Source organism: Alligator mississippiensis, chromosome 11, assembly GCF_030867095.1.
Source record: "Alligator mississippiensis isolate rAllMis1 chromosome 11, rAllMis1, whole genome shotgun sequence".
In the NCBI taxonomy this organism is placed as follows: Eukaryota; Metazoa; Chordata; order Crocodylia; family Alligatoridae; genus Alligator; species Alligator mississippiensis.
In genome coordinates this window covers 3,207,557-3,232,431 of record NC_081834.1, presented here as the reverse complement: position 1 = coordinate 3,232,431, position 24,875 = coordinate 3,207,557, and the positions used below count along the sequence as shown (strand labels likewise).

General features: G+C 50.4%; 1 protein-coding gene across 3 annotated transcripts; it reads right to left on the bottom strand.

Moving 5' to 3' along the window:
* Window positions 1–1,157: 1,157 nt before the first annotated feature.
* On the bottom strand, window positions 1,158–24,866 carry ANP32A (acidic nuclear phosphoprotein 32 family member A). 3 transcript variants are annotated; one of them, XM_019477812.2, is made up of 7 exons: window positions 24,671–24,866; window positions 7,533–7,682; window positions 7,251–7,373; window positions 5,458–5,656; window positions 3,920–4,089; window positions 2,734–2,794; window positions 1,158–2,554 (listed from the first exon to the last, which is right to left on the bottom strand). In XM_019477812.2, exons 1-7 carry the CDS (start codon window positions 24,722–24,724, stop codon window positions 2,493–2,495), a joined length of 819 nt encoding a protein of 272 aa, XP_019333357.1. In that variant the 5' UTR covers window positions 24,725–24,866; the 3' UTR covers window positions 1,158–2,492. The 3 variants fall into 3 exon arrangements, with proteins under 3 accessions (XP_019333357.1, XP_014450749.1, XP_019333358.1); XM_014595263.3 differs by having other exon boundaries at window positions 3,920–4,017; window positions 24,671–24,863; XM_019477813.2 differs by lacking the exon at window positions 24,671–24,866 and adding an exon at window positions 22,939–22,971.
* Between the last annotated feature and the right edge of the window lie 9 nt (window positions 24,867–24,875).

Sequence of the window (24,875 nt, the reverse complement as noted above, 5' to 3'; positions counted from 1 at the left end):
TCCAGGACACACAACTTGACGCTTCCTGCTTTGCAACCGTTCACAGTACAGACACATGTGACGCAAGTCCTAGAAGCTGTGAATAGCACCGCTGACATTTTGGAAGTGCTTTGAAGTAATCCTGCACACGCTTACAAGCTTGTTACACCATGCAACAGCCCAGACAAAGGCAATTTGTGGGTTTGTTGAGTGGGGTACAGGAGACTGGCAGAGCTCTTCTGTCTTGCTGGTGGAAACTTGCAGCAACCATGAGCATTACAAATGTTCCCACCCACTACCTCAAACCAGTTGTCAGGAAGAACGGTGGTGAGAAGGCTTCGTGGCATAAAAGCAACATATGCCGGGTAGCAGTTGCTCTGACCCGTCTTTAAAAACTTACCAGGTTTGCCCAAGGTGAGAGATTAGCCAACATCGCGTATACATGAGCCAGCTGTATTCACACATCCTTTTTTAGACTTCAAATCTCCTTAAGTGCTGCAAAGGGCGTGGTTGCCTGCCTGCCAATATTCAGTTACAGAAAGCAAACAGCATGGTTTTAAAGAGGACGAGTGGAGGAGAACAGGTACATAGCAGATACTGCCGTTACCTGGGTTTGCCTTCATCTGCAATAAAGAGCCCATCCCCACCAGGAAATAAAAAATCATCAGGAGATATCCCTGCTTTTGGGTCTTCAATGAGAAGCAAAAGACTTGCCTCCATAAACCTTCATCTCATTTATTTGCAGGGAGGGGTGGGGAAATCACGGCCAAGTTGCTAAACATACTAGCCTAGCAACTGCCATGTAGAGCCATGGTTACTCAAACAACCGGATGAAGGAAGCCAATAGCTCTTTTATGTTAGGGTTGGATTAATATGGATAGTAGCAGACATGGATGACAAAAATTAAATGTGCTGAGCTATAACCACCACCTTGCTGGCAATTAAAAAATAAAACCCCCTTCTTCCGAAATAAAAATAGCGTACCATCATTTGCACCGAAGCCAAACAACTCTCGCTTTCACCCAACCATGGCTTGGAGGAATTTTATAAAGGAAAACATATCATCAAGCTACTAAAAATATCAGGGAATTCACCAGAGTAGGTCATTAAATGCCTTTTAAAAAAGGTATGCAACTCGTTCCCAGTGGCCCGTTTTACTCAAATAAGCCACAGAAAAATTGTATAAAAAGATTTATTGAAATTCATCAATGACAAACAGACATAAAACTCAAAGTTTGGCTCTTCTGGGAAAAAAACTGTTGCAAATGTATTTATACAGATGAAATATTGACTAGGAAATACAAGTCACTTCTAAAGCTATTTTAAAGAGGGATATGAAAGTAAAACTGTACATTCACTAGGTATTTTCAGTCATTTTACTGACTTCCACTAGGTAAGAAAATACAATTTTGTATTAGTATTTCGTGCTTGAGTGTATGAAAAGAAATCTCCTACACTACATGCTGTAACTGTCTCCTGTATTTAGGTTTGTAAAAATTTTCAAAGTATAGAGCACAAGTGGAAGTAGTTTCTCATCACTTAAAATTGACTAGGTGTTATATATTACAGACCAAAATAGTACACACCTTATTTAAAAGGGTTGAAACATTTTTTTTATTACAATTGTCAAATTCATTTCACTAGTAACTCAGGAATTAGGAACACTTTTTTTTTTTTTTATATATATTTATATATATATTTAAATGCCTGCCATTTTCAGTGTACTGGCTATACCCTAGCCAAGAAAACCCCAAACGAACAAAAAAGAAAAAAAAAACCAAAAGAAAAGAAAAAAAAAAAGAAGAACAACACAACACACAGAGGGGGGATTGCAAAGTCACCCCACAAACCAGATCCAAAAGAACACCCAACGAAAGGGAGGGAAATAAAAACCCAACACGTTTGGTCACTATTTACAAACAGCAAAAGAAAAGGTACCTACAAAAGCAGGGAAAGCATGGGCTGAAAATGGCAGTCATCCACGAACAGGCAACAAAGAAATCACTTTATCAATATGCCATTCTCACACCTGTTGCTGTGGCCAGGATGCTTTCGTTAGGATTGGTAGCATCCAAAAAAATTAAAATTAAAAAAAAAAAATGCTCGCCAGAGGTTTCGTGACCAGCGGAGGTGGAATATCCCAGCGACCGCAAAAAGGGTTTTCGCTGTTCCCGAACGGACGATGCAATTTCTGGAGCTCGTCCGCGGATCTTAAAAGATTTGAAGATGTTGAACTCTCCACTCCGATAATAAGAAACAAATTACCACTTGGTTTATACTTACTATTGCGTTTACAGGAACTAAAAAGGGGCCAAAAGGGGGGGAAAAAATTAAAAATGAAGGAGGAGGAGTGGCAGTAAAAATAGTATTTTATTCCCTCGCCCACCCAATACGCTTTTCCCTCTCATTCCCACAGCAACGTTACAATCAGAAAAAAATAAGTCTGGGGGGAAAAAATACAGGGTAAAAACAGTCAAATCACAATAGGAAATTTTCAAAATAGGTTATTCGGTTTAGTCGTCTTCATCCCCCTCATCTTCAGCTTCTCGTTTTCTCTTTTGTCCCCTTTCTTCATCTGCAAAACAAACACGGCGTGAGTCAGACGTGCACCGTGCCAGGCTCTTGCAGCAGGACTTCTACCAAGTCGCTCACGCTGGCTTAGCAGCGCCGCAGCACATACTCAGACGTGGCTCTGCTGCGGCCACGTTACATTACTACTTTTGCCCCGGATTAAGTACTGGATTATTGACATACCAGCTTCTTCTTCATCTTCGTCATCGTCTACTTCACCATCGTTATAGCCTTCTTCATCTTCCTGCATACACGTTGATAGAAAGGAGGAGAAAAAGAGAACCGATTACTCTCGTTTATCCCATTTGGGTTGACAATATTCAACACCTGGCATCTTACAACAGGGCAAAGCTTCGTAATGCTGTTTTTCAGCACGTGTGTAGGATCCTCCTAACATTTTAGTGAGTGAACTTGCCTGATCTTCCTACAATGAGGTCAAATGGCTGGATTCTGGACTACACAGCAGAACAAGAATCAAGGGTTGACATACTGGCCTGTTTCCTCTAAACTTTTACCCCGTCCCAAAACAGAGAGTGCTACCTTCTGTCCCCAGTAAGTGCTTATAAAAAGAAGAAAAAAAAAAATCCACTGCTTTGGAAGTTTTGAGATCCCTGAAGTCAAAGAAAACTTTCCCTGACTTCAGCGAGGCCGGGAACAAAACTGAAATGAGTTCAGTTTTAAGCATCCCACAACTGCACGAAGAACGTGCGCGAGGTAGAACCGCGCTGCGTCCGTCACTACACTAACAGCAGGAGGGAAAAACACGGCTGCACGAAGTGGGAAGAGAAGAGAGTGAAGTCGGTCGCAGACGCAAGAGGCTGGGCTGTACCCTGCCCTCCGTTAAACCCATGCAACCTCAGGGAAGTTTAGCTCGGGGAAAAACCTTTGAAATGCAAAAAAAGAAGTGCAGAGGTTATTTTTATAAATAACCCCACTGACACTTATGCACGGCAACCCTAGAAACAACAACTCTGCTTTTCAGCTCACGCCTAACTCTATGTAAGTGTGCAAATGTTTGGGATTCGGCTTGCTCTCAGGTGTTGGCTTTGAGGCCCTGGCTCCCCCTCTCCGCTCTGCAGGCTTCGACTCCAGCTGCCAGCCAGTGCACACGAGGAGAGGTTAGCCACGGAGGCGCTGCCACCGAGCCGCTGGAAGTTAAGCTGGGTTTCCACGCGGACCCAACAAGCCAAACGACTTCATGTCGGTGGTCACTAGATGGCAGCTGGTTCTCAGACAACAGCTCTTCCCTGCCAATCCCCCCGCCCTTGTTCGGGGCCGTTTCTCAGACAGATGGAAGGCGGGCACTGAAACACAAAGGCCGGCGCGAGTAACGTTTCTAGCCCGGACGATGCAGGTGTTTCAGCCTTACCTCCTCCTCCCCGCTCACGTCCTCCTCCTCTCCTTCCTCCTCCTCCTCGTCTTCCTCTTCATCTTCTACTACCTGAGCGTCTTCATCGTACTCCTCTTCTGCACGGGCGAACAAGAGGAGCAACCTCAGTTTTCTGCGCAGAGTGACCCTGAAATTCTGGGAGCTTCGTTCTGAAACACCGTGGGGCAAATATTCACCCACCCGCTCCTTCCCCCTTTCACGACGGACTAAAAGCTGCACCCAGAAAGCAGAATCTAGCTCCGTGCACTTTTCTGTTTCGAAGACAGGAGCTTGCGTGGCTCCCGGCATAAATCGGAGCAGTCCTAGGGCTGCTCTAACTTACAGAACCCTCCCTACTGCTGCTAATGGGCTACCCAAGGTGGGCCAAGTCCCCCCGTTGGCTCCTACATGCTAGTGGGGGTTGCAGAGTAGGGTGGAGGTACATGCTGCCCCTGCAATGGGAAAGCTTCCCTAGGGCTTGTCCCCTTTAACGCTGCTCCAGAAGCACGAAGCAGCCTCTCTCCAGCTTGCATTAGGCATCGTTTTTTATCTGGGTCTGCGGGCAGCCAGCACCCGGGAACATCCCCTAGGCTGTAGGATCAGGCGCTGGGAACACTCGGATGCAGGCCCGAGCGCCTGCCCTCCACGCTGCGCTGATGAGACCTTGTCCCCGCTGACCCTACGTGCACGGCTGCGCGCGAGCCAGGCACTGCTGCAGCACTCGCCCCTTCCACCACACTCTGCGCTCGAGGAGAAAGTGCAAGTGCAGCTATTTTGGGCGCCGGGCTGCTCAGCGGTGGTGCAAGAGGCGAGCAAATTCCCCGAGTCACGCAGCTGGGGAAGCGTATCTGGGGCAAAGCAAAAGGCACCCCAAGAGACCGGGGCGGCCCCTCTGTTCTAGCCCAGCCATCGCTCAGGTTGTCATCACAGGCCATCTAGCACAAGGCTTTCCTATTCACCCATGTCAGCGCCTCTGCCGGGCTCCTTACCTCATCGCTTGCTTTTGTCTGTTCTCAACCTTCTCCTCCCTACCTTGTCCAGGGTCTATTATCCACTCAAGTGATAATTATCCTGTGCTTGCCTCATCTCTCTTCCTCTCCCTTCCCTCTCTGCTGGGAATGGAGGCAGCGGTGGGAGTGGGGGTGCCTAATCAGGAAGGTCTTGGAAGACAACACGCCGAGGCGGCTGCATTCTTTCGGTCTCGTCTTTCTTCTCTGTTCCCCCTCCTGTGTCCTCCCCCTCAGTCCTGCCTTTCCCCAGCGCGCACATCTCATTCCCACACTGGGCCAGCCTGCCTGGAGATAAGGGAGCGCTCTCTCGAAGGCCCTGCCTGGGCTCTCAGATTATTGCCTCTTCCTCAGTCCCTACAGAAAGGCTCAAGGTCCTTCTCCCTCCACATAGGGTTGGGAGGAAGCAGCCGATAAAACCCTGCTCTTGCCCGCTAGACCGTCTTGCCTGCTTTTGGAGACAGAAGAACCAAGCAGCCCACGCATCAGTCTGTTACGATCCAACTGCACTCAACAGGGCCCTCTACGTACCGTCCTCATCCTCTTCCTCGTCATCTAGGCCCTCCACGTAACCCTCTGCATCAGAGTCCGGGGCTTCTTTGTCATCCCGGTCGTAGCCGTCGAGGTACGTGAGCTGCGGGAGGAGCTTGAATACGTTTTCTCTGTAGTCGTTCAAGTTGGTTACCTCGCAATTGAAAAGGTCTAAACTCTTCAGGTTTTCTAACTTTTTCTGGAAGCAAAAGAAGGCTTCGTCAAAGGCCTGGTCGCAGGTACGTTTTAAAGCCAGAGACAGCCATACCCACCCACGTAACTCCCAATGGCAAAAAAAGTGGCCTGGTGATCATGATTTTACAGACAAAAAGTCAAAGCAAGGGAGAGGGCAAAGTGACTTGGCCAGGGTCACACAAGAAGCCAGTGGCAGTCACAGATCACACCCAGTCCGGTCATTATCCCCACGGCCACCCCAGGACAGACCATAATAGAGAAGCCACCACTGCACGTGCCTTAAAAACTATCACTTGAAGTGGAAGAGAATCAGTCTTTTCTAGAGGCATTCCCCATGTTGGAGGATATATAAAAGTGCATCTCATCTTTAAAGAGAGTTAGGAGCGAGCCTACAATAGCTAAGGGGTCAGGGTCTGCCCACATATACACACTTCCGAGCTGGGAAGAGGCACCAAATCCATGAAGTAAAGAAAGGCTGGAGAATCCAATACGAGGCGGTAGCTGTTACGTCTCCTGATCTGGGGAATACGCCTGTCATCCCACTGGGTGGGCCGGGGCAGGGGAGACTAGATGCCTGTTGTTAAGACACTTGCTATCTGGTCCTATTCCAGCACGGCCTCGTTCTGCACAGCCCAGCGGTTTCACACTAGGGGCCGTGCAGAGATGTTTCCTGGCCGCAAGGAGATAGATAGCCAGGGCCAAGGGAGAAGGTCACAGCAACAGATGCTCTTTTGGAAGAGGTTCTTCATTTCTTTTTAGCTGACAAGCTACGCAAGGGCACTTCTGTCGCCACTCAAGAAGTATTTGACAGCTGCCTTTTGTATTGGAGGGAGTGCGTGGGGGGGGGAAAAAAAGAAAAGACTGCGACCTGGGGTGCAATGCTAAATGCTCTCATGGGTTACAGACCAATTGCTATGGGGGGCCTGATCAGTTCTTTGGTTGCAAGATAAAGCACGGCTCAGTGGGGAAACGTGCCTGACCCACCGTGCCTGCTCTCAGCTGCCACCGGCGTCCAATGTCGGGAGGCAAGAGCACAGTGATATAACCACGGCCTTTCCCGCACATGGCTTTTCTTTAAGATGAGTAATCAGTGTGCTAAATAGCCTGACGCACCACGGGGTGGAGTTGCTGATGTCAGTCACTGAAAGCAGGGTGGAGCCACCAGCTCAATGCGAGCCATTTAGCTCCCATCACAACAACCTCGCTGCATCGGGCCTGCACTGCGATGACAAACCTCCTCCTCCTCCTCCTCCTGTATCCCTGCCCAGCCCCAGGCATCGCTCCAACTCAGTCCGGGGGCACACGCGGGCTCGCCTCCTTGCCGAAAGCTGTCCGCTAGAGGGAGGCACTCACACACTCAGCCTCTCACACACTTTCTTTCCAAGTGTCGGTGGGGGGGAAAGGCTTGCATCCTATTTGGGCATCAATTTGCACCAGACAGAGTGGGACGTTGCACCTTGGACTGCAGACATCAAAACCCGACTCTCAGCCGTGAACAGGCTCGTTAGCTCGAGACAGACTCCCCACCCTCCAACAGTAGACACGTAACAAGAAAGCAGAGGGTTTCAAAGCCCCTCTCGAGCGGCGCGGCGACTCACCAGAGGTTCTATTGTACTGAGATCTTTTATTTTGTTGCCACTTAGGTTTAGATGTGTGAGGTTCGGACACTTTTCTGCCAACACTTCCAGCCCTCCTGAGATTCTGTTATCGCTTAGTTCGAGCTGCAAGGCAGACAAGCGCGCGAGAGAGAGATTTTAGAGCAAGCTTTTACCACGCAGCAGTGCCACCCGCTCCGTGAAATCCTCGTGCAAAGCTCTGTTTCACGCTTCGGGCGCTCAGAGCAGAGGAGAGCGCACGGCAAGCGCGACGCCTTCACTTACCTTCTTAAGTTTGTTTAACTTTGGTAAGTTTGCAACTGAGGTTAGGCCTACGTTGATTGTACTTAAGAACTCCAGCTCTTCAAACTCATCTGTGAGGCCTTCAATTTTGCCTTCATTTGACCTACAGTTGTCCAGAACAAGTTCTTTAACCTGGAGGAGGGGGGAAAGGAAAGAAAGGAAAAAAACAAACATGTGTTTTGAATTGTCCTTTTTATCCTACAACCAGAGGTATGAGTATTCATTCAAACAAGTTCATTTACAACCAAAGCACAAGGAAACCGAAGCTATGGGACTGAATAAAGCAGTCTGCCGGTTTCCTCCGATAAGCTGTACTCGCCCCAGATAATGGTTATTTCCAGCGCGTCGCCCCGGCTTGCTAACAATGCCCGTTCAGCATCTCAGGGCAGAGTCTAGCTATGTTTCACAAGCACCGCTATTAGGAGAGGACAAATGACACCAAACCCAACACAGGGGATAGCTGGCATTCAATAAATGCCTCAGACAGTTCGAAAGCATCAATCCTAGTTTATCTAATTCTGTTGTTAGGAGCCGTTTCCACCTCTCCAAGTGAGGGCTGCCGGCATGTTACTACTGCGCAGGGACACGAGTGCTTCTTAAATGAGAACAACTCTGACAACTTCAGGCCCATGAATACAATACAGACCCAGCTATGAAAACAACAAAAAAATCTCCTCCACCCCCCAACCTCTCATTTTCTGCAAAAATCCTGATTTATTATAACAAACTCTTCAGAAAGGGACACGACACTTTAGTTTTCAACCACCGGCCACTATATTTTGGAGACACGAAGGCAAAATGAACTATGTGGAGCTCCAATTTAGGGAGAAACCACCATTCTCTGGTACAAGAAGCCTTAAATCCAGGAGGTGCTTTTTGGTAATCTCCAGCCCCTCGGTATTCAATGTCTTAAAACAAGATCTTCCCCAGGGACAGGGAAAGGTGTCACAAGGCAGCTCCAGGTGCTCCGACATGGGAAAGTGTATTGGATACAGCCTGGTGCTCCTCTATACTCACACGCGTGGGCTTGCACCCTTTGCTTTCTTACACACACACCCTTGCCATAGACCTCCGCTCTGCATGCCAAGGACAGAGGAACACGTACGATTTCCCCTCCTCAGGACCTCTGCAATAATGATCACAATACAGCAAAAGAAGTAGCATTCCTATTGCAACTGGAGGCGTGTGCACACAGCTGTGCACACACGTGAGCCCATAATACAAGTGACCACGCGTGCACTGCTTACTCAGAGTCAGTGTTTTTGGCAGGTGCCAGTTTCGAACGACACCACGCTCCGTTTCCCCAGCCCTGTACCACTCCAAAGCCTTGCTGCAGCGATGGAAGGAGCAGCCAGTCCATTTTTAAACAGGAGTGCTGATTCACTCTGACGAAACTCAAGTACAAGGCTGGGAAAAACGTTAGCAGTGTGGACTTCCCCGAGGCCTGCAGACTTCGAGATGCTTCTCCGTCGTGGATTGGGATTGAATCGAGTTAGGGATCCACCGGAAGTTCCCATGCGCTGGCTGCAAAAAGGGATTCACAGACAGGGAACCGCAGAGACACAAACACCCGGGCGGCTGCGTTACAGAGTCCTTCGTGAGTCTGAGTCATGGGCTACAGCATGCTACCGAAGGTAAAACAGTAAAATGGCTGGAGGCAGGGCAGGCCAGCTGCCTGGTACAATACAGCCGGCCACAGAAGTCTTGATTTTCTTGCCTTTTTTTTTTTTTTCCTTTTTGCAAAAGGCACAGCAGAAGGGGAAGTTTGCAAGAATTAAGAAACCAGACACTTTTCTTCGCGTGCTCGAGGCAGTTAATATGCAAATATAGTTGTTTAAAAAAAAAAGAAGCCAACCAAACGGTTATTGCAGTAATCCCACAGTACGAGAAGGAAACCAATGTGATGGTCAGGCAACCAATGAACTGCACTTGATTTCTTACCCTGCTTTGTGTAACCGCTGCATAAAGTCTGCGTGCGAAAGGTCAGGACAGGATGAAGCGTACAGGAGGCAAGGAGGAGGGAGAAATGTTCAGAGAAGGAGGGGAGGGAAATTCAGTTTTCAGGCCTGTCTGCCATGTTGTGCTGCTGTTGAATGGCGAGGAGTATGTGAGCCTGTACAAGTGTTTCAAAGTGCCCTGCTCTAGTGCAAAGAAGCCCATAAGCAAAGTTTTGTGGGGGAGTTCTGCATAAAATCTGTCGCTTAAAAACAAAACTAACGTGGCAGCCCCAAACCCTCTTTTCAGTCAGAAACACAAAAAACCAGGAAACAGGAGTGAATAGCCCAATGTGGGGATCTTTTGGCCATTGCATGCCACGCTATCAGAGAGCCTGGTTAGGACATGGATGAGACAGGTGCCGGGTTTAAAAAAGGCTGGAGTCCGACGCACAGGCGCGATGGGAGCTTTGTCCCCAAGGCAGGCGTGGAGGACTCTGCCAGCACAGAGGGATTAGTGCCGGTCAAGAAGACAAGAGGACCAGGTCTTGTCCTCCAGCACGCACAGCCCTCACCCTTCCCACCTCTGGAGAAAGAAAAGAAAGTTCAACCAAAGGATCCAAGCCAAACACAAGTCTCCCTTTGGCCTTCCTAACTCTCCTGGCAGTTTTGAATGGATGCATTTAGGACAGGAAGTGAAGAGGGCAAGCAAAGGAAGGGTCCAGCGCGCACCTATCGATGCCACGGACTTGTCCATCTCTGCCAGAACAGCGAGGACTTCTGGAGAAGCCCCGGGCACTGCAGAGGCCTCTGTATGGAGGGTCTGGATCCAGTCGGGGGGGGACAAGAGCAGGTCTCATGCACAGAGAGGGTTTCACAGCTTCAGGGCCTAGCAGCACAGGACATGGCTGGGGTGAGAGCGGTTTCCCAACTGCCCTGAAACCCACCCAGGAGGAAAATGGTGCCCAAGTCCCGAGTCAGGAAAAAGAACAAAGGAAGCAGCAGTCTTTGTTCACCTTCCAGCTGCGAGACAGGCATGGAGAGCGAACCTCGGGGACGGCAGAGCTGCTCCGCAGAGGGGTGGGAGCAGCAAAGAGCAGACCGGATGCAGCAGGGACAGAGCCAGAGACCCCCACCTGCATCCAGGTTCCCGCCAGCCCGTTCTGGTCGGGCAGACCCTGCTGCCCTGCCCGGCTCTCCAGCTCTAGAGAAGCAAGGACAGCTGCATTTTCTCCTGCCACAAGACTCGAACGTATTCACTTGAAAAAGCCCCCAATCACCCAAACCAGGCTCCAGCACACGTGCATGGCAGAAAGCCTTGGGGGGGGGTGGGGGGGACAGGAATCTGCAGGCGGCAGTTTCAGAAGCACGAGCCTCCCGACAGACGCCAGCGGCCTCGGCAGTTTGTGAGGCCTCGGAGCAGCTGCGCTGGGGTTTCTGGCCCCTGCCTTTGCAAGGAGGCAGAACTACTCAAATAGTTTGGAAGTTAAAGGAGCCACAGCCACGTTTGCCGAGCCTCGCTTGAAGGCCGCGTGAGCCCAGGACCCGCCTCTGCATGCCGAGTTTCGTTCAGGCAGCGCAGACTCAGTGTTGCATTGCAGGTCTTCCCCCCGCGTGCGGCGCAGCGGGCAATGCCTCTGGAAAGTCTGCCGGCTCCTTCTGACCCGGGGAAGCTTATCCTCCTCCCACTTCCTCCCTCGCTCTGCGCCCTTCAACTTGCTCCTCCACCTCCTTCCACTGCCCTCGCTTGCTGCTTACTTCCTCTTCTGATGCTTTTTCCTTGAGGTCGTGCTGCATCTTTGGTTAGCTGCAGCACCCCCCACCCCACAGCAGATATGGTCTAACAGAGATGTTCCCTCCCGGGCTGCGAGGAGCGACGCGCTCGTCTAGCACATGGCACTGATCAAATGCTACATAACCAACAGCCAAAGTTTCCAACCGAGACTACAGCTGCAACGTGGGTCAAAGCGCTCTTTCCTCAGTGCATCCACACCTGTATGTCCCTCCGAGGCCAAGAGGATGACCCCCGTTCCCCGGCACCAGAGAATTCATAGCAAATGCAAATATGTGCAGGGTACGTTAGCCGAAGAAAGCCTGCGGAAGAGTAAATCAGACTTTGACAGAAGCTACTGTTCTCATCTAGTCCCTTTAAACAAGCCACGTTTCCACTGAAGGAAACGCAGAGGATCTTAAGGCTGTCTGGACGCAAGGCATACTCTACAAGGATCTCCCTGATCATGCAGTCGTCACGGCCTGAGCTGTAGCTCCCCAACTATCCATCAGACCGAACTGCAAGAATAGGGCCGAGGCCTTCGTTTTAATATCACTCCTTCCCTGGTCCTGCCCAATGAAGCAGAGCAAGCAGGGTGCCTGCTATCTGGGTCTGCCAAGCCGAGGCACCTCATCCCATCGGGCTGCAGGCTGGCTCAGGAACGCCCTTTCTGTAGCAAACGGCATGTGAAGCAGCGATGCGGCTCAGGGCAGCCTCCACGACAGTCACTGCGCCCCTTTACAATGCAGCCCGCCCTCGTGAGCCCCTGTACGGGGCTTACCAAACATGACAAGTGGGCCCCGAATCCGAGCTAGCCAGATCCTCCTGGAAGCCACTCGGCCCTCCTGGCAGGCCGATATTCAGTCCCACTAAAGGAGCCTGCAGTTGCCAAGAGGCACAGCATTCGGCTCCAGAGACAATTATTACTCAGCTGCAGCAAGGAAGGGTGAGACCGAAGCCGCGAAAATCATCTCAACCCTTCGCTGTTTTGTCTACCGAGTCACACTGGAGCTAAAACCTGTTTCTGATGGGCATGGATCGCAACACAACCCACTCTACAGAGGAGTCGGCACCAAAGAGATGCCGGTAAAAAAAAAATCACAGGAACCTTTCAAGGCCTCAGGCATGGTGTAACACTGGAGCAAAGGCAGCACACGCTACCAGCTCAGCAAGCGAGCATGGTAGTGCGCTACCTGCTCGGTCACCACCCTCTGCACCCCTTAAAGCAGGTAGGTGCTGGGAAGCAGCACAAGGACTGCAGACGACTGTACCCTCCACCGGTAATGCCACATTTAGGGGTCTACGTACTGAAGAGGGATTGCTGTACGCAAGCTAATTCTGGCCCGATCAAACAGCTGCCAGCGGGGTCGCAGACCCAGCCTGCTGAGAAGGAACCTGCAGGAATAAGCCGAGTGGAGCTGCTAACATGCAGTCTTTATTTCGTACAGGATTTGGGACACATCGGCTGGGTCTTCAGCACCGCCGCTTACATCCAACATATCGTGGCATATGGCAGTGGGGGGAGGCGAGGGGGAAACGAAACACCAAGAGCTGCATGGCTGCAGCCATCTACGCCTCGTGCCGAGGTGCACAGCTCCAGACCTGCATCTGGCGCGCCGCATCACCCTCCTCGTGTTTGCAGGGACAGCTCCGGGGGCTCCATTTTCCCCTTCTTCCACCCAGCAAGCTGCCATCTGCCGCAGCAGGTGCTTCCTGGTTGCAGATATGCTGTGCAGTTTGCAAGCATCCGTCCTCGCCTGCATGTTGCCTTCCTTAATGACAAACGGGTCGCCGGTCCCTCCTCGGAGCACGCACCTTGGCACCGACGCTTCTTCCCGTGGCAGCACTACGCCTGGAAACTGGAGCAGTTCGACTCTTCCAGACCATGACCTCATACTGCTGCTAATTCACCGTGCGCTCTGAGCTGCGTGTATCCTGCATCTCTCCAGCCCTCCAATTACATCACGCTTTACATTACTCCATGTCTGATACCCAGGGGCTCCATCTGTTTCCTAGTACGGGGACTGCATTAAGCTGTGTTCACCAAGGATGCTTATGTAGCATCCTTAAATATAGCTGGTGTGTGCGCTTAAATCGGGCTGAGCGTGCACACAGGCACCGTACACCATAGGGAGCTGCAAGCCACTTCTGTTGCCTGTTCGCAGCAGAGTTTACCAGGATTTTCCCCCTTGCTCACTTCTCTATACGAGGTGCTGGGTCAGCTGGCATCTTTGGGAATGGGCATGCTAGATATTGTAATGCATACCCATGCAGTAACAGGCATCCGAGTTTTCCAAGGCATTTATGGCACTGAGGTTTTCTTAGGTTAAGCCTTCGTTTCCATAACACCGCAGGAATGCAGGAAAGACAAAGGTCCCTACTGGGGCAGAGCACAGGCCCAGAGGCAAGACACCACAAGCCACTAAGTCACAGATCACGAGGCCCAGAAGAGAGATGCCTTCACGAGCGTGATGAAAGGCACAGTGAGAATTGCAGCTAGGGACTTAACAACAAGTTTACTAGTACAACTACCACCTGCTGTCAGAGGCAGGAAAACGGGGAGGTCGGCATTGTTTGCAGATGCTTTAAGGCCAGCCCTTGAGGCAGGAATACTGGCTCTTCCGCCTGCCCCTCTGCCCCTGCAGCGGGTGAGGGCAGGATGTTCGCTCTGCACCCTACAGCTCCCTACCTGCGCCCAGCCCACTGGGATGAGCCATGGAGCTGAGATCCTCTCTCCCCCTCCATGCCCTTACCTCGGGACTAAATGCCCATTTCTTTTCACAAGGGAAGGCAGAGGGAGTCTGCTATGCTAGATGGGAACAGGCTCCACCCTACTTTGTTCTTCCAGGGCACCCATCTCCGCTCTATTCCTCCCCTAAACCTGGGAGCACTGCCACGCTTTAGGGCTTACTCCCAACTAAGCTCCATGTCACCGAAGAGGGCCAGGAGGTGACTTCTGCATCTTACAGAGCCACCAGATGATCACCAGGTCCTACCCTGGATTCGACGTCAGCAGTCCCCAGGCTCAAACCGGCCTCTCTGCTCGTTCCCCATCACTGTCACATGCCAGCATCGCCCAGCTGGTGCAAACAAAGCCATTACCTTTGGACATATTTTGTTGAACACAGCCTGGTGCTCTGCGGGCTGAGCGACATCCTGGGAAAGGAAGAGTGGGTGGAATCGGAACAACCTTGCGAAGCTGCCGTGTCGTTAGGATGGCCTGTCCTCTGCAGGCATGCCCACTGGAGGGGACATGGAGACTAGGGAGCTTTGCATTCTCCCTCTCCCCAGGACTGTCTTCTCCCCCGATGTTACTTTTGCCACCCCCTAGCAGGAGGGGATAACTCCCGACGGACATTTTATTTGGGAATGTGACTGGACCACGAACTGCCCGAGCACACGACTGGATTAAACCTGCTGCACTAGAGCTGCAGCTTGCAAGGCTCCGCGTGGCACCGTTTATGCAGACCTCTGCACTTCCTGCTCGAAGCTTGCCACCGAAACACAACCTGGGGCATTTCAAACGGCTGGGAAGAGGCAGAGGTTGCACTGCTTTCTGTACAGGCCGAACCCCAAACCCGGGGGCAGCAGAGAGCTATGCTGGATCCCGGCTAGAAGGAGACCCATGTCAGGACTGCTCTGTCCACCCAGACGTGCCTCCTCAGGCCTGTTCTGCCCTTTGAGGTTTGCCAGAGCAGAGCCAGCTCTACCCGTGCCCCCTCCTGCTCCTGGCTTTCTGCCTACACGTAGGGCAGAAGGGGGGAGGAACAGGTGGCATTGCACTGACTGTGCTGGCTTGATGCCACCAGGGATTCCCCTGCAACAGGGTAAGCCTCAGCTGCTCCTTTTGGGCGGCTCTAAATCTCCATGGGGGAACCTCGCTGGGGTGACAGGATCCTTAAAAACAATTCTTGGCGTCCCCAGATTTTTCCACTCTAAAATCGTTCCTACGTCGGCTGGGTTCTGGTTGCAAACAACTCTAGTCAAATGTTTAAAGCCCAGAATGAAGTAAGTGGGGGTCCGTCCTCCCCACTCCCAGCTTCTGCAAAGACAACTTGGGCGCCCTGATCCCAAGCTGTGGCACATCAGGGAAGACCAGTTCTCTTTCCAACCGAGATCTGATTATTAGGGCTGGAGACACCCATTGCAAGACCGTGCTGTAGGCCTCTAGGATTAAATACATAGGTTTTGCCATGTATGTGGAAGTAAAAATATTAGAGTGTTTTATGAAGTTTAGGTGAACAGAAGTGCCAGAGCTTGCCTTGAGTCCTAAATGAGTCTGCCTTCTGGGAGGGGAAGACCTTTCCTCAAAGGCAGCTACTGGGCCCAAACCCCTCCTAGCCAGAAACAGGAACGCGATCTCTAGCAGCCAGATTCCTGAAGAACTGCATTAGCAGAGGCAGCAAGAAAAGAGACTGGTGGGGAGATGCTGCAACGGCCCAAAGTGTGTACTTCATCCATGATCCGGGGCATTTGGTCACCACATAGGAATACAGAGCATCCCACTGACAACTTCACTGTGGCCGGGGTTTACATGCAGCCTCAGAGGCCCTGAAAACCAAGTTGCAATAAGTTCCCCTCTTGTTTTCCCCCCACATCCCAATGAGGCAGAAGTCACAAGTCCTTGAAACCTGGCTCTAAAACCTGTTCTTTTCATGCAGTGCAATTGAGGAAGGCTAAATGAAGTGTGGCTACAAAGCGTGCTGGAAATAAAAGGCAGCCCACCCACCTTTTCAGCTACTGCAACTGCTCAGGGCTGATCCACTAAAGCAGGATTCTTAGTTCTTGTACAAAGGGCTGTAAAATATTCCTTACAGGGTTTTACCGAATGAGGCAGACCCATCCAGCTTGACCACCCGGGCTCTTACACGCATCTCTTTCCTTGGAAGCTCCCTGAACCACATATCCTTATTGCCAAACGATTAGGACCAATGCATTTTTCTTAAGGGGCCTGCTAACTCTGGTATCACGCTAGCACAATTCTTGACTTGCTTCTACTCTTGCTGGAACTGCAAGTACTTGTCTATGGGTACAGGCGTCTTTTTTGAAGTTTCACATTTGTGTCACGACACAATAAGATGCGTGCACATTACAGGCAGCATGCTGCTTCCTCGTATTAGCATTAGATCAATGACAACGAAAAATTGAAGCCTGCCCAAACTTTAATTCTGAGCAGTTCTTCACGCTTCCTCCATTCTAACGTTTTGCCCTTGATTCACAGTGAGTGTGGGGACAATACCCCTGGCAGGTTAACTGAAGGGGAAGAATAGCAAATACAGGATTTACACTGAGCATTTCCTACACTTAAGTAGCCCCAAAGAGGCAACAAAAGAGGGACAGATCTCCCTGTGGATTTTATACTCCCCCACTCCATCTTTTGTCTCAAGATGCCTCAGCCTTTTGCAAAATAATGACTCAGATTCTCTATTGTACCCAGCTGTGCTGATGCAGGTTTAGAAAGGTAGCGAACCAAGAGGGCTTTAAGCCACATTTATATTCTTCTGATACGGAGGATGTCACTGCAGCATGGCTACACAATGCAAGGAGCAGCAGCTGGAGAACCGCTCTGTGGTCTCCTGGCTCACCACAGCCAGGTGCAGGGGTGAACTAGCAATATCCCCTGTACCTTGGCCATACACCAGGGCCCAGCAGGGAGCACACAGTAGGATCTACTATTACATCAACCGTTCTCTACCAACGGGTTCTTATACATAAGGTGTAACGTAATACTTCCCTGTCTGCTTAAACTGCATTTAAAAGAGCTTTGTGCTGCTCTGACCCAATATCCATCTATTCACCTTCTTGCACATTGCAGCGTTCGGTGCTCTCCCTAAACCCAGAAGCTGACACACTCGTCTCGGTTCTAACAGATGCAATACCGTCTTTGATGGCGACTTGTTGTGGGAAGTTGTAATGAGGTATGAAATGGGTAAGTGGCAGCAAGCTTAGGGCACAGCCAGGGCTGCTGCAGTTGCTCTCTAGTGGGTCCCACTGGGAAGAGCTCCTAAACAAAAGAACCCATGGCGTGTCTCCCTGTACGGCGCCCACGCACCAGGAGAGGCAATGTGCTAGCTCATGTCTTTCATTCAAGGGCACGTAGCCCTGGCTTTGGTCTTCTGATGCTAGATGCATGCAGCACACAAGCCTTAGAAGACACTATTTCTTTCGAGGGGGTCCATCCCCAAACGTGGTGTCTGATCCTCTCGCCTGGGGAACAAGATATCCAATGCCATTTCATTTGCTTTCAGATTGACTTCCACCGCCTCCTCTTTTTAGGCTCAAATGTGTAGGGCTGTTGAATGATCTTAGGGAAAGAGATCACTTTGCTTCTGCAGCTTCACCCAAAGGATCCTCACTGCCTTTGTAAAGAAAGCCCTTTCCCTTCTCTCCCAGTGCAAATGGAAACCAGGCATTACTAAACAGACCCCAGCCGCCCATGGCAAACTCATGTTCCAACACCCTGGGCACTGCACACCCCCGCTAGAAAAAAGGACAAAACAAAAACCACTTACTTCATTCCAGGCTTTAAACATTTGACTAGAGTCATTTGCAACATGGAGTGTTGCCTTCAGTATTACAGCCATGCTACAAAACTTGAGGTAGCATGAAATGTATTTCATGCCCTTATATATATCAAAGCAATGTTTCCTACAAATGCTAGCAGAATAATCGCTAGCAGTAAAAACAATACCTTGTCTAAAATGCAGTTGGTGCTGCCTTTACTGGGCCTACTGGGAAAGGCTGTTTCCCTTTTAATAGCTGCGGGAGGACTGGAGGGAGTGCCCAATGGACTCGCATGACTGACACACACATGCACAAATAGGGAGTTAGCCTCGTTAGATGGATTAGGCTGCAAAGAACCAATCCTGCACCTTGATGAGATTCCAGGGGGCTGCTCCTGTAGCTACGGGCGTCAGAAGCAAGGCCAAAGAGAATTTAAAACAAAGAAGAAACGCAACCTATCTGAAAGGATGCAGGAAGTTAGATGAATCTGCAGCCACGAGAAAAATCCCGTGGGAGGGAAGCACGGTGAGGTCAGCAAGGAAGGCAGAGCTAAGACTCTACCAGGGATTTTTGGCTGAAGTAGTACAGGGGAAGGAGGAAGCAGATGAAGAAATGGGTTGAGGAATATAGTATGCTGTTACAGCAAGTATTCGAGCTGCGACCAGCATGGCATTCAACTGCGGCACCTGCCAAACAGAGAGCAACTGCTAGCTGCTCCTATCCAGGAGCTGTACCTGGCTGTGGGCAGACGTGGCTTCCTTTTGCCCAGCATTTATCCAGAAAACTATCGAGAGCCGTCGCGGTCTGCGCGCTCTCCAGACCAGCAGCAAACATCTCGGCATTAGCAGAGCTGGCACATTCTGCCTCTATCTCCCAGCATCCTGAGACATGACATTTCGGGAGGTGCCGGTTGGCGACCTGGTAACCATGACTGTCACGCGGAGGTTCCTGCTCATCCCCAAAGCTTTCCTTGAATGCATTTGGAAGTGTTTGAGGCCCTCAAAGCATAAGTGGGTACATTTGTATGGGTTTAATTCTTGCCTTTCCCGGGCCTCTCTGGCTCTGCTATATGAGTTCTTACCCACCCAAAGGAAGCATAATATGAAAATACAGGCCTGGTCTATACATTTCAAGCCCTTCAAAACACAAACCCAAAACACCTTTACAGTAGGACTTATTTGTAGGTAACGAGGTGCTTAAAAATCCAGGCTGAATTAATAGGAAAAGAAGTATACATTTTAGGCCCTGAAGTCTTGCATTTCAAAGGTCCACATGGTTAACCTCAAAATACTACCAGATCTCAGTGCATAATTAAGGCAGCATAATAGAGGGCAGATTCTGCTTGCTATCTTTCCTGATTTTCTGTACACATCAGTCAGTAAAGAAGGGTATCAGATTCAAACGTAAGCCAATTACATCACCCAGGCCCTCAGAAGTCTGTATGAGGAAGTAGGTTTTCAACATGCCTACTTCCAGCTGCTAGACAAAAAGGACAGGAACTCTTGTTATTTTTTCATGAGACATACTGCAGTTCCTGATACCATTATACAGCCGTGTGTTATCTAAAGCTCAGTTATTTTTGTTCTGATACCTTTTTTATCAGGAGAGAACCATTTTTCAAAATGCTGTTTTCTTGTTTTTGCACGTGTAACTGAATCATCCGACAGCTTGCATAAACGCGATTGCGTTTGAGATACCGATGGTCAAAAGGGAATTTTGAACAGTTGAAGGTGAATTGTCAAGATTAAGTCAAAAGAAAAGCCATTATCTGATGGATTTTCTAGCAACATTATCAAGGGATGAGGCAGCTAGGCAGCAAGTTTGGTCTCATATGAACACAGATCCCTTCCCATGCATGCACCTTGGTCAAAAACAAAACAAAAAAAAGGTTGGTACTGTGGGGTAGGATAGGGTCAACTTTGTCAAAACAACGTTATTGGGAGAGCTCACTACTGGTCCCACATGCCAATGGCACTTCTCTACAGTATGATATATGGACTCTATTTCCGACATCAGCAATTGCAACATGAATTTGTACATTGTGCTAAGACACCTTTTTGGAGATCTACCAGGACAAGTGCTAATGCACAGTGACCATATAATATATACTAGTAGGACCATAGCAGAATCGCAGCAGTTTACAAACAGAACGGCTACCACCAGATGCATAAAGAGTGAAACAATTCTGTTCCAAGATCCAGAGTCTCAAACTGAGCATGCTGAATCAAGTTTGGACACGCTGAACACATGCCGGGCATTATCACGTTATGTATCTGCACTACTTTGGCAGTTTCAGAACCTCAGACTGTCTTCCTTTTGTATTCTGAAGTTGGTCAGCAAAGGAAAAGTACAATGTAAGAAGCAACACCAAGTTGGAAAGCCGCCCGGGTTTTTGTTAGGATGCAGGCCTTTAAAAAGGGACACCGAGTTACACCATTTACTATTGTTGCAAGTAGCTTTTGCAACCAAGGGGGTGGGGAAAGAGGTCTGTGTTTCACCTTCTGCATTTGACAGCACTTTGCCTGCTCCTTTTCACTGTTTTCCCTTTTTGTTTGTGCAGGTTTCCACACGACATGCGAGGAGGACAGGCATTTTATAGAAAATAACCTGACAATTAAGAGGCACATGAAATACTGGAGTTACTCCATACCTTTGCATATGAAAGACTAGAAGTCACTCTCCACTTTTATTACCAAGGGATTTCAAAGTGACCTCTCTTTTAGGAGAAGCACTACAGCTTTGGACTAAAGGTAACTGCCAAGGTGGCTGCATGCCACGAAAAGCTGACATCTTTGCACAATCTCAAAACATACGGGTGAAATCCATGCTGCATAACTAACAAGAACTTGAATACCGGTATTCATTTGTTTTCCAGCCTTTGTGTTTAGCTACTGAGCCAAGCTGTAGACCATACAAATTAACAGGAGTGCCCCGAAAGTCTGCATGGCAAGCTGCCGCTTTGGAGCTCAGTAGTAATGATGGCTTTTTACTAACCTATGTAAGGTAGACTAATCTGTCCATGTCTGCATTGGAAAACTAGTACTCAAAGCAAAATAAGACAAGGTATGAAGGATGTGGTAAATGAATGTCCTGCTCAACGTTAAACAGGGTAGATGTAAAAGAAAAAAAAAAAGGAGAAAATCCTGCTGGACTGGTAAAGGAAAATCTATACACACACTGGCTGGACTGCAACTGTGAAACACCTAGAAGAAGGATTTTCGGCACTGCAAACACAGATGTTTCACCAGCACTAAATACATGTTTAAGAAATGAGGGAAGGAGGGAGGAGAATGTAGTCTGAGGAGGAAAACCCCCTATGCAAGTCACTTTGTAACACATTTGTCTCCTATAGTTCTGTTAGCTAAGGGAAACCTTTGGATGATACAAGTTAACCATTCAAGTAACGCAGCAGTATTACAGATGTGGTTCAGTAGTATTCCAAAACAAACAAAAAAAGTGTTACTTCTTTTCCAAGCCTATATAACATTCAAGTAAGATGAGGAAATTTGGATACACTGTTGTAGCGGATGGTTAAATACATCTACCTTTGACCTGCAAAGCCTTTATCTTGCAAAAAGCTGACATTAGTGTCTATTAAAAAACAGAACATGATGCAGTATTTTGGCACAAATGCTCAGCAGCTTCACATTCAGCTGATTTGGCTTCTGTACTGTGAAAGCTAATTTTCTTACTGGAATACATTTCTTCATGGGGCTTTAAAAACAACACTCTCAGCAGAACAAAAAAACCACCCAAAAACCCAAAACAAAACCCAAAGGTTAAAGAGTAGTGGGAACCATGCATCTGCCAGTTACTTCCTAACCACACTGCATCATCTTTACCTAAGCAAGGAGGACCTCACAGAAAAAAGAATTAATGATGAAGTGTCCAGTAAAATCCGTCTAAAATGGTGGATAACGGGTAAACTTTTAAAAAGTGCAAACCCTACAAGGACCAATAAACTAACCCTAATGTGAGGGGGCATTTTAAAGAGGTCTAATAAAAGATATCACATCTACTCAAAGAAGTTTGCCTGCCTAGGACCCAAGCTGTACACTTCCTTCCTCCAGATCAGAAGGCGCATGTGTGCATCCATCACCACCCAAATTCCGCATTACAAAACAGCAATCCTGAACGGCATTTCCCCCCTTTAATAACCTGCAGAAGGGCAAAGCAAAAGCGCACGGTGAAATGCTGCGTTTCGGAAGCACGGCAGTTGCTCTGCGGTGGGGTAATTCACCGAATCGAAGACTGAGCAGGTGAAACAAGGTGGCACTTATATCTTAAGAACAGAGCGGTCCAGGCGGCACGTCTCGCTCCAAAACAGATCCAAATTAAAGACGTCCCCGCCAACGCTGCTGCGCAAAATAAGTCTTTTAAAATTGGACTTTGCAACAATCCAAACCAGGAGGAGGAAGTTAACCAAAATAAATAAATAAATAAATAAATGGATATTAAAAAAAACCAAAACAACCCCTGCCTCTTAGACGTCCCCATTTGGATCAAATCCTAAAATCTGCCCCTGCTGAAAATGGGGTGCAGCCCTGATATTAATCCATTAACACACACACACACACACACACACACACACACACACACACACACACACCAGAGACCTACCTTCCCGGAGGGCCCTGCCCAGGAAGAAGGCGTCTTCCCCACTCATCGATAATGCGCTCCCTGCCTTGGGAAGCTGCAGCAGGCATTTTGGATCATCACTCCCCCCCACCCGACCCCCCCGAAAACCCTGCATGACGCAAACGACCTCCTCTGTCCCCCCTGGAGCACTGTGGGGCCTGGATAACAACCCCGCGCCCATCCACCAGCATCGCTGCGCAGTGGGGGGAGGCTCGAGCCGCCCCTCGGAATGTTGCAGCCGCATGGAACGCTGGCGACCGCGACGTTCCATTTCGAGGTACCAACGTTCGATTTAAAGACACAGGCTCCTGCCAGCTGCCAGGGAAAGCAAGCCCCCTGCCACCGCCAGCCCAGCTCACTCCACTCCGGGGATCGGGACCCCGCTTTTCTGTTTAAATCATCAAAAAGGATAAAAGGAGGAGGGGGGGGATTTAAAAGAAAAAAAAAAAAAAAGCTTTTTGTCTTCTTGGCTTGTTCCTCCCCCTCCCCCCGCCGCCTCCTCCCCTTCCAACTCCGCGACAACAGTGACAAAATGGCAGACCTGAGCGCTGGCAGTCATGTTGCACGCGCGCTCTGCCTTGCACACGCGTGCACAAGCCGCCCCGCACCCGGGCGCCGCCACAAAGGGCTTCGCCAGCAGGGCAGGGCGGATCGGGAGAAACTTTTGCGCCGGCGAGGATTAAAACCACCCCCCCCCCCCCCTTGCATGCACGCACACCGCCGCTTGCACATACCCCCCCCCCCCCCCCCCGAGAGCAGCCCGGGCGCGTTTGCACCGAGGCAGCCCCCCCTGCCCACCCCCCTTTCTCCTTCCGAGCTCGACAGGGGGAAGACCCCCCCCAAAAAACCCCCAACAACATGGCGCCTTGTCCTACTTGGGCTGCACCGCGGCCTGCCCAGGCGGGGATGCAAAGTTGGGAGGGCGGGAGGGGGGTTGCATTTCAGCTCCCCGGCTTCGCCCCTTTGTCCCCGGGCGCCCGCAACCGCGAGCCCCGGGCTCGGCCCGGCTCCCCCCCGCCCTGGACTTTTTGCAACTTTAAAGCGCAGGTTGCACCGAGCATCCTGCTGCCCAGCTCCCCCCTGCCCTTGTGGCACAAGGAGGGTGGTTGTGGGGGGGACGACCTGAATCCTCCCCGCTTCCCCCCCCCCGACCCACCGCGCTGTTATTTAAGCCATTATGTAATGACCTCTCCTCCCCAAATCAGCCCCATGTGGGACCCGGGAGGCGGACCCCCAATTGCTGGGGGGGTTGCACTCCGGTCCGCCCCCCCCTCCCCCAGGAAGGGGTGCACCCCTCCTTGGTCCTGGGGTGCATCGGGCAAGAGGCGAGGAAGAGGAGGGGGGGTCCTCCCAACTTTGCTGTGCCTCTCTCTTACAACGCAAAAAGCAACAACAACAAAAAAAGCACAGAGATGATTAGGGAGGGGGTTTGGGGGGGGTTCCCCCCCTCCGCATCATTGGTACGCAGCCACTCGGGGACTATTTTCGTCCTGACAAAGTTTCTTGTCCCCGTTTATTCAGCTGAACCACCCAGCAAAGTCCAACCCCGAGCTGCAAAAAACCCACACCGCCTTTTTGTGCGTGTGTGTGTGTGTGTGTGCACGGAGAGCGCCCGCCCGCCCGCCCGGCCGAGGGGGATTGCGCCGCTTTCCTCTGCCCTCTCGCCCCCCAGGAGCGTGTCTGCTGGGCGGGCAGCTCAACCCGGCTGCTTTTGTCTTTAAAAACCCGGGGCGTTTGGGGTCTGGCAAGCATCTGGAGAGAGGCAGGGAGAGAGAAAGGGCGCGTTCATGAGGACTACAAAGTTACAAATATGGCTCCCCAGTCTCTCCTGCCTGATCACTGCAAAGAAATGAAGGCGCACTTTAAACTCCCGGCCCTTCCCAAGTCCCTCCCCGGGCCAGCACCCGCTGCAAACCTTTTGCAAAGCAAAAAAAAAAAAAAAGAAAACACACACACAACACACACACACAAAACAAAACAAAACACCACCACACAACAACACACACCAAAAAAAAAAAAATAAAAAAATTAAGCCCAGCCGGAGAGGGGCAGCAACTTGTCTTTTCTTGCAGCCCCTCCAAATGCAGCATCGGGCTGCCCCCCCTCCTCCCCTCCCCAGGCGTGCATGCAGGGGTGCACGCCGGGGGGTGCTGGCAGGGCATGGGGCACCCCTCGCTTTGCAATGCGCCCCCCCTCCCGCAAAAAAAGGGGAGAGAGGGGGGGGTTTCGATTTTTTTTTTTTTTTTTTTTGCATGCATGCATGCATGGCTTACATCCGAGGGCGTCCTGTTCCGCAGCTCTAAGTGGATCCTTTTCTTCATGTCCATGTCCGTGGCTGGCCCGGCTCGTCGCGTGCAGTGACACCCAGGCGGACCCCCCCAACGCCAGCGCGGCCAGGGACTGTGAGCGCGCAACCAGCTCCGCTCGGGATCCCCGAGCCCACCACCCCGCGGCGGACACCCCAACCTGATGGCTGCG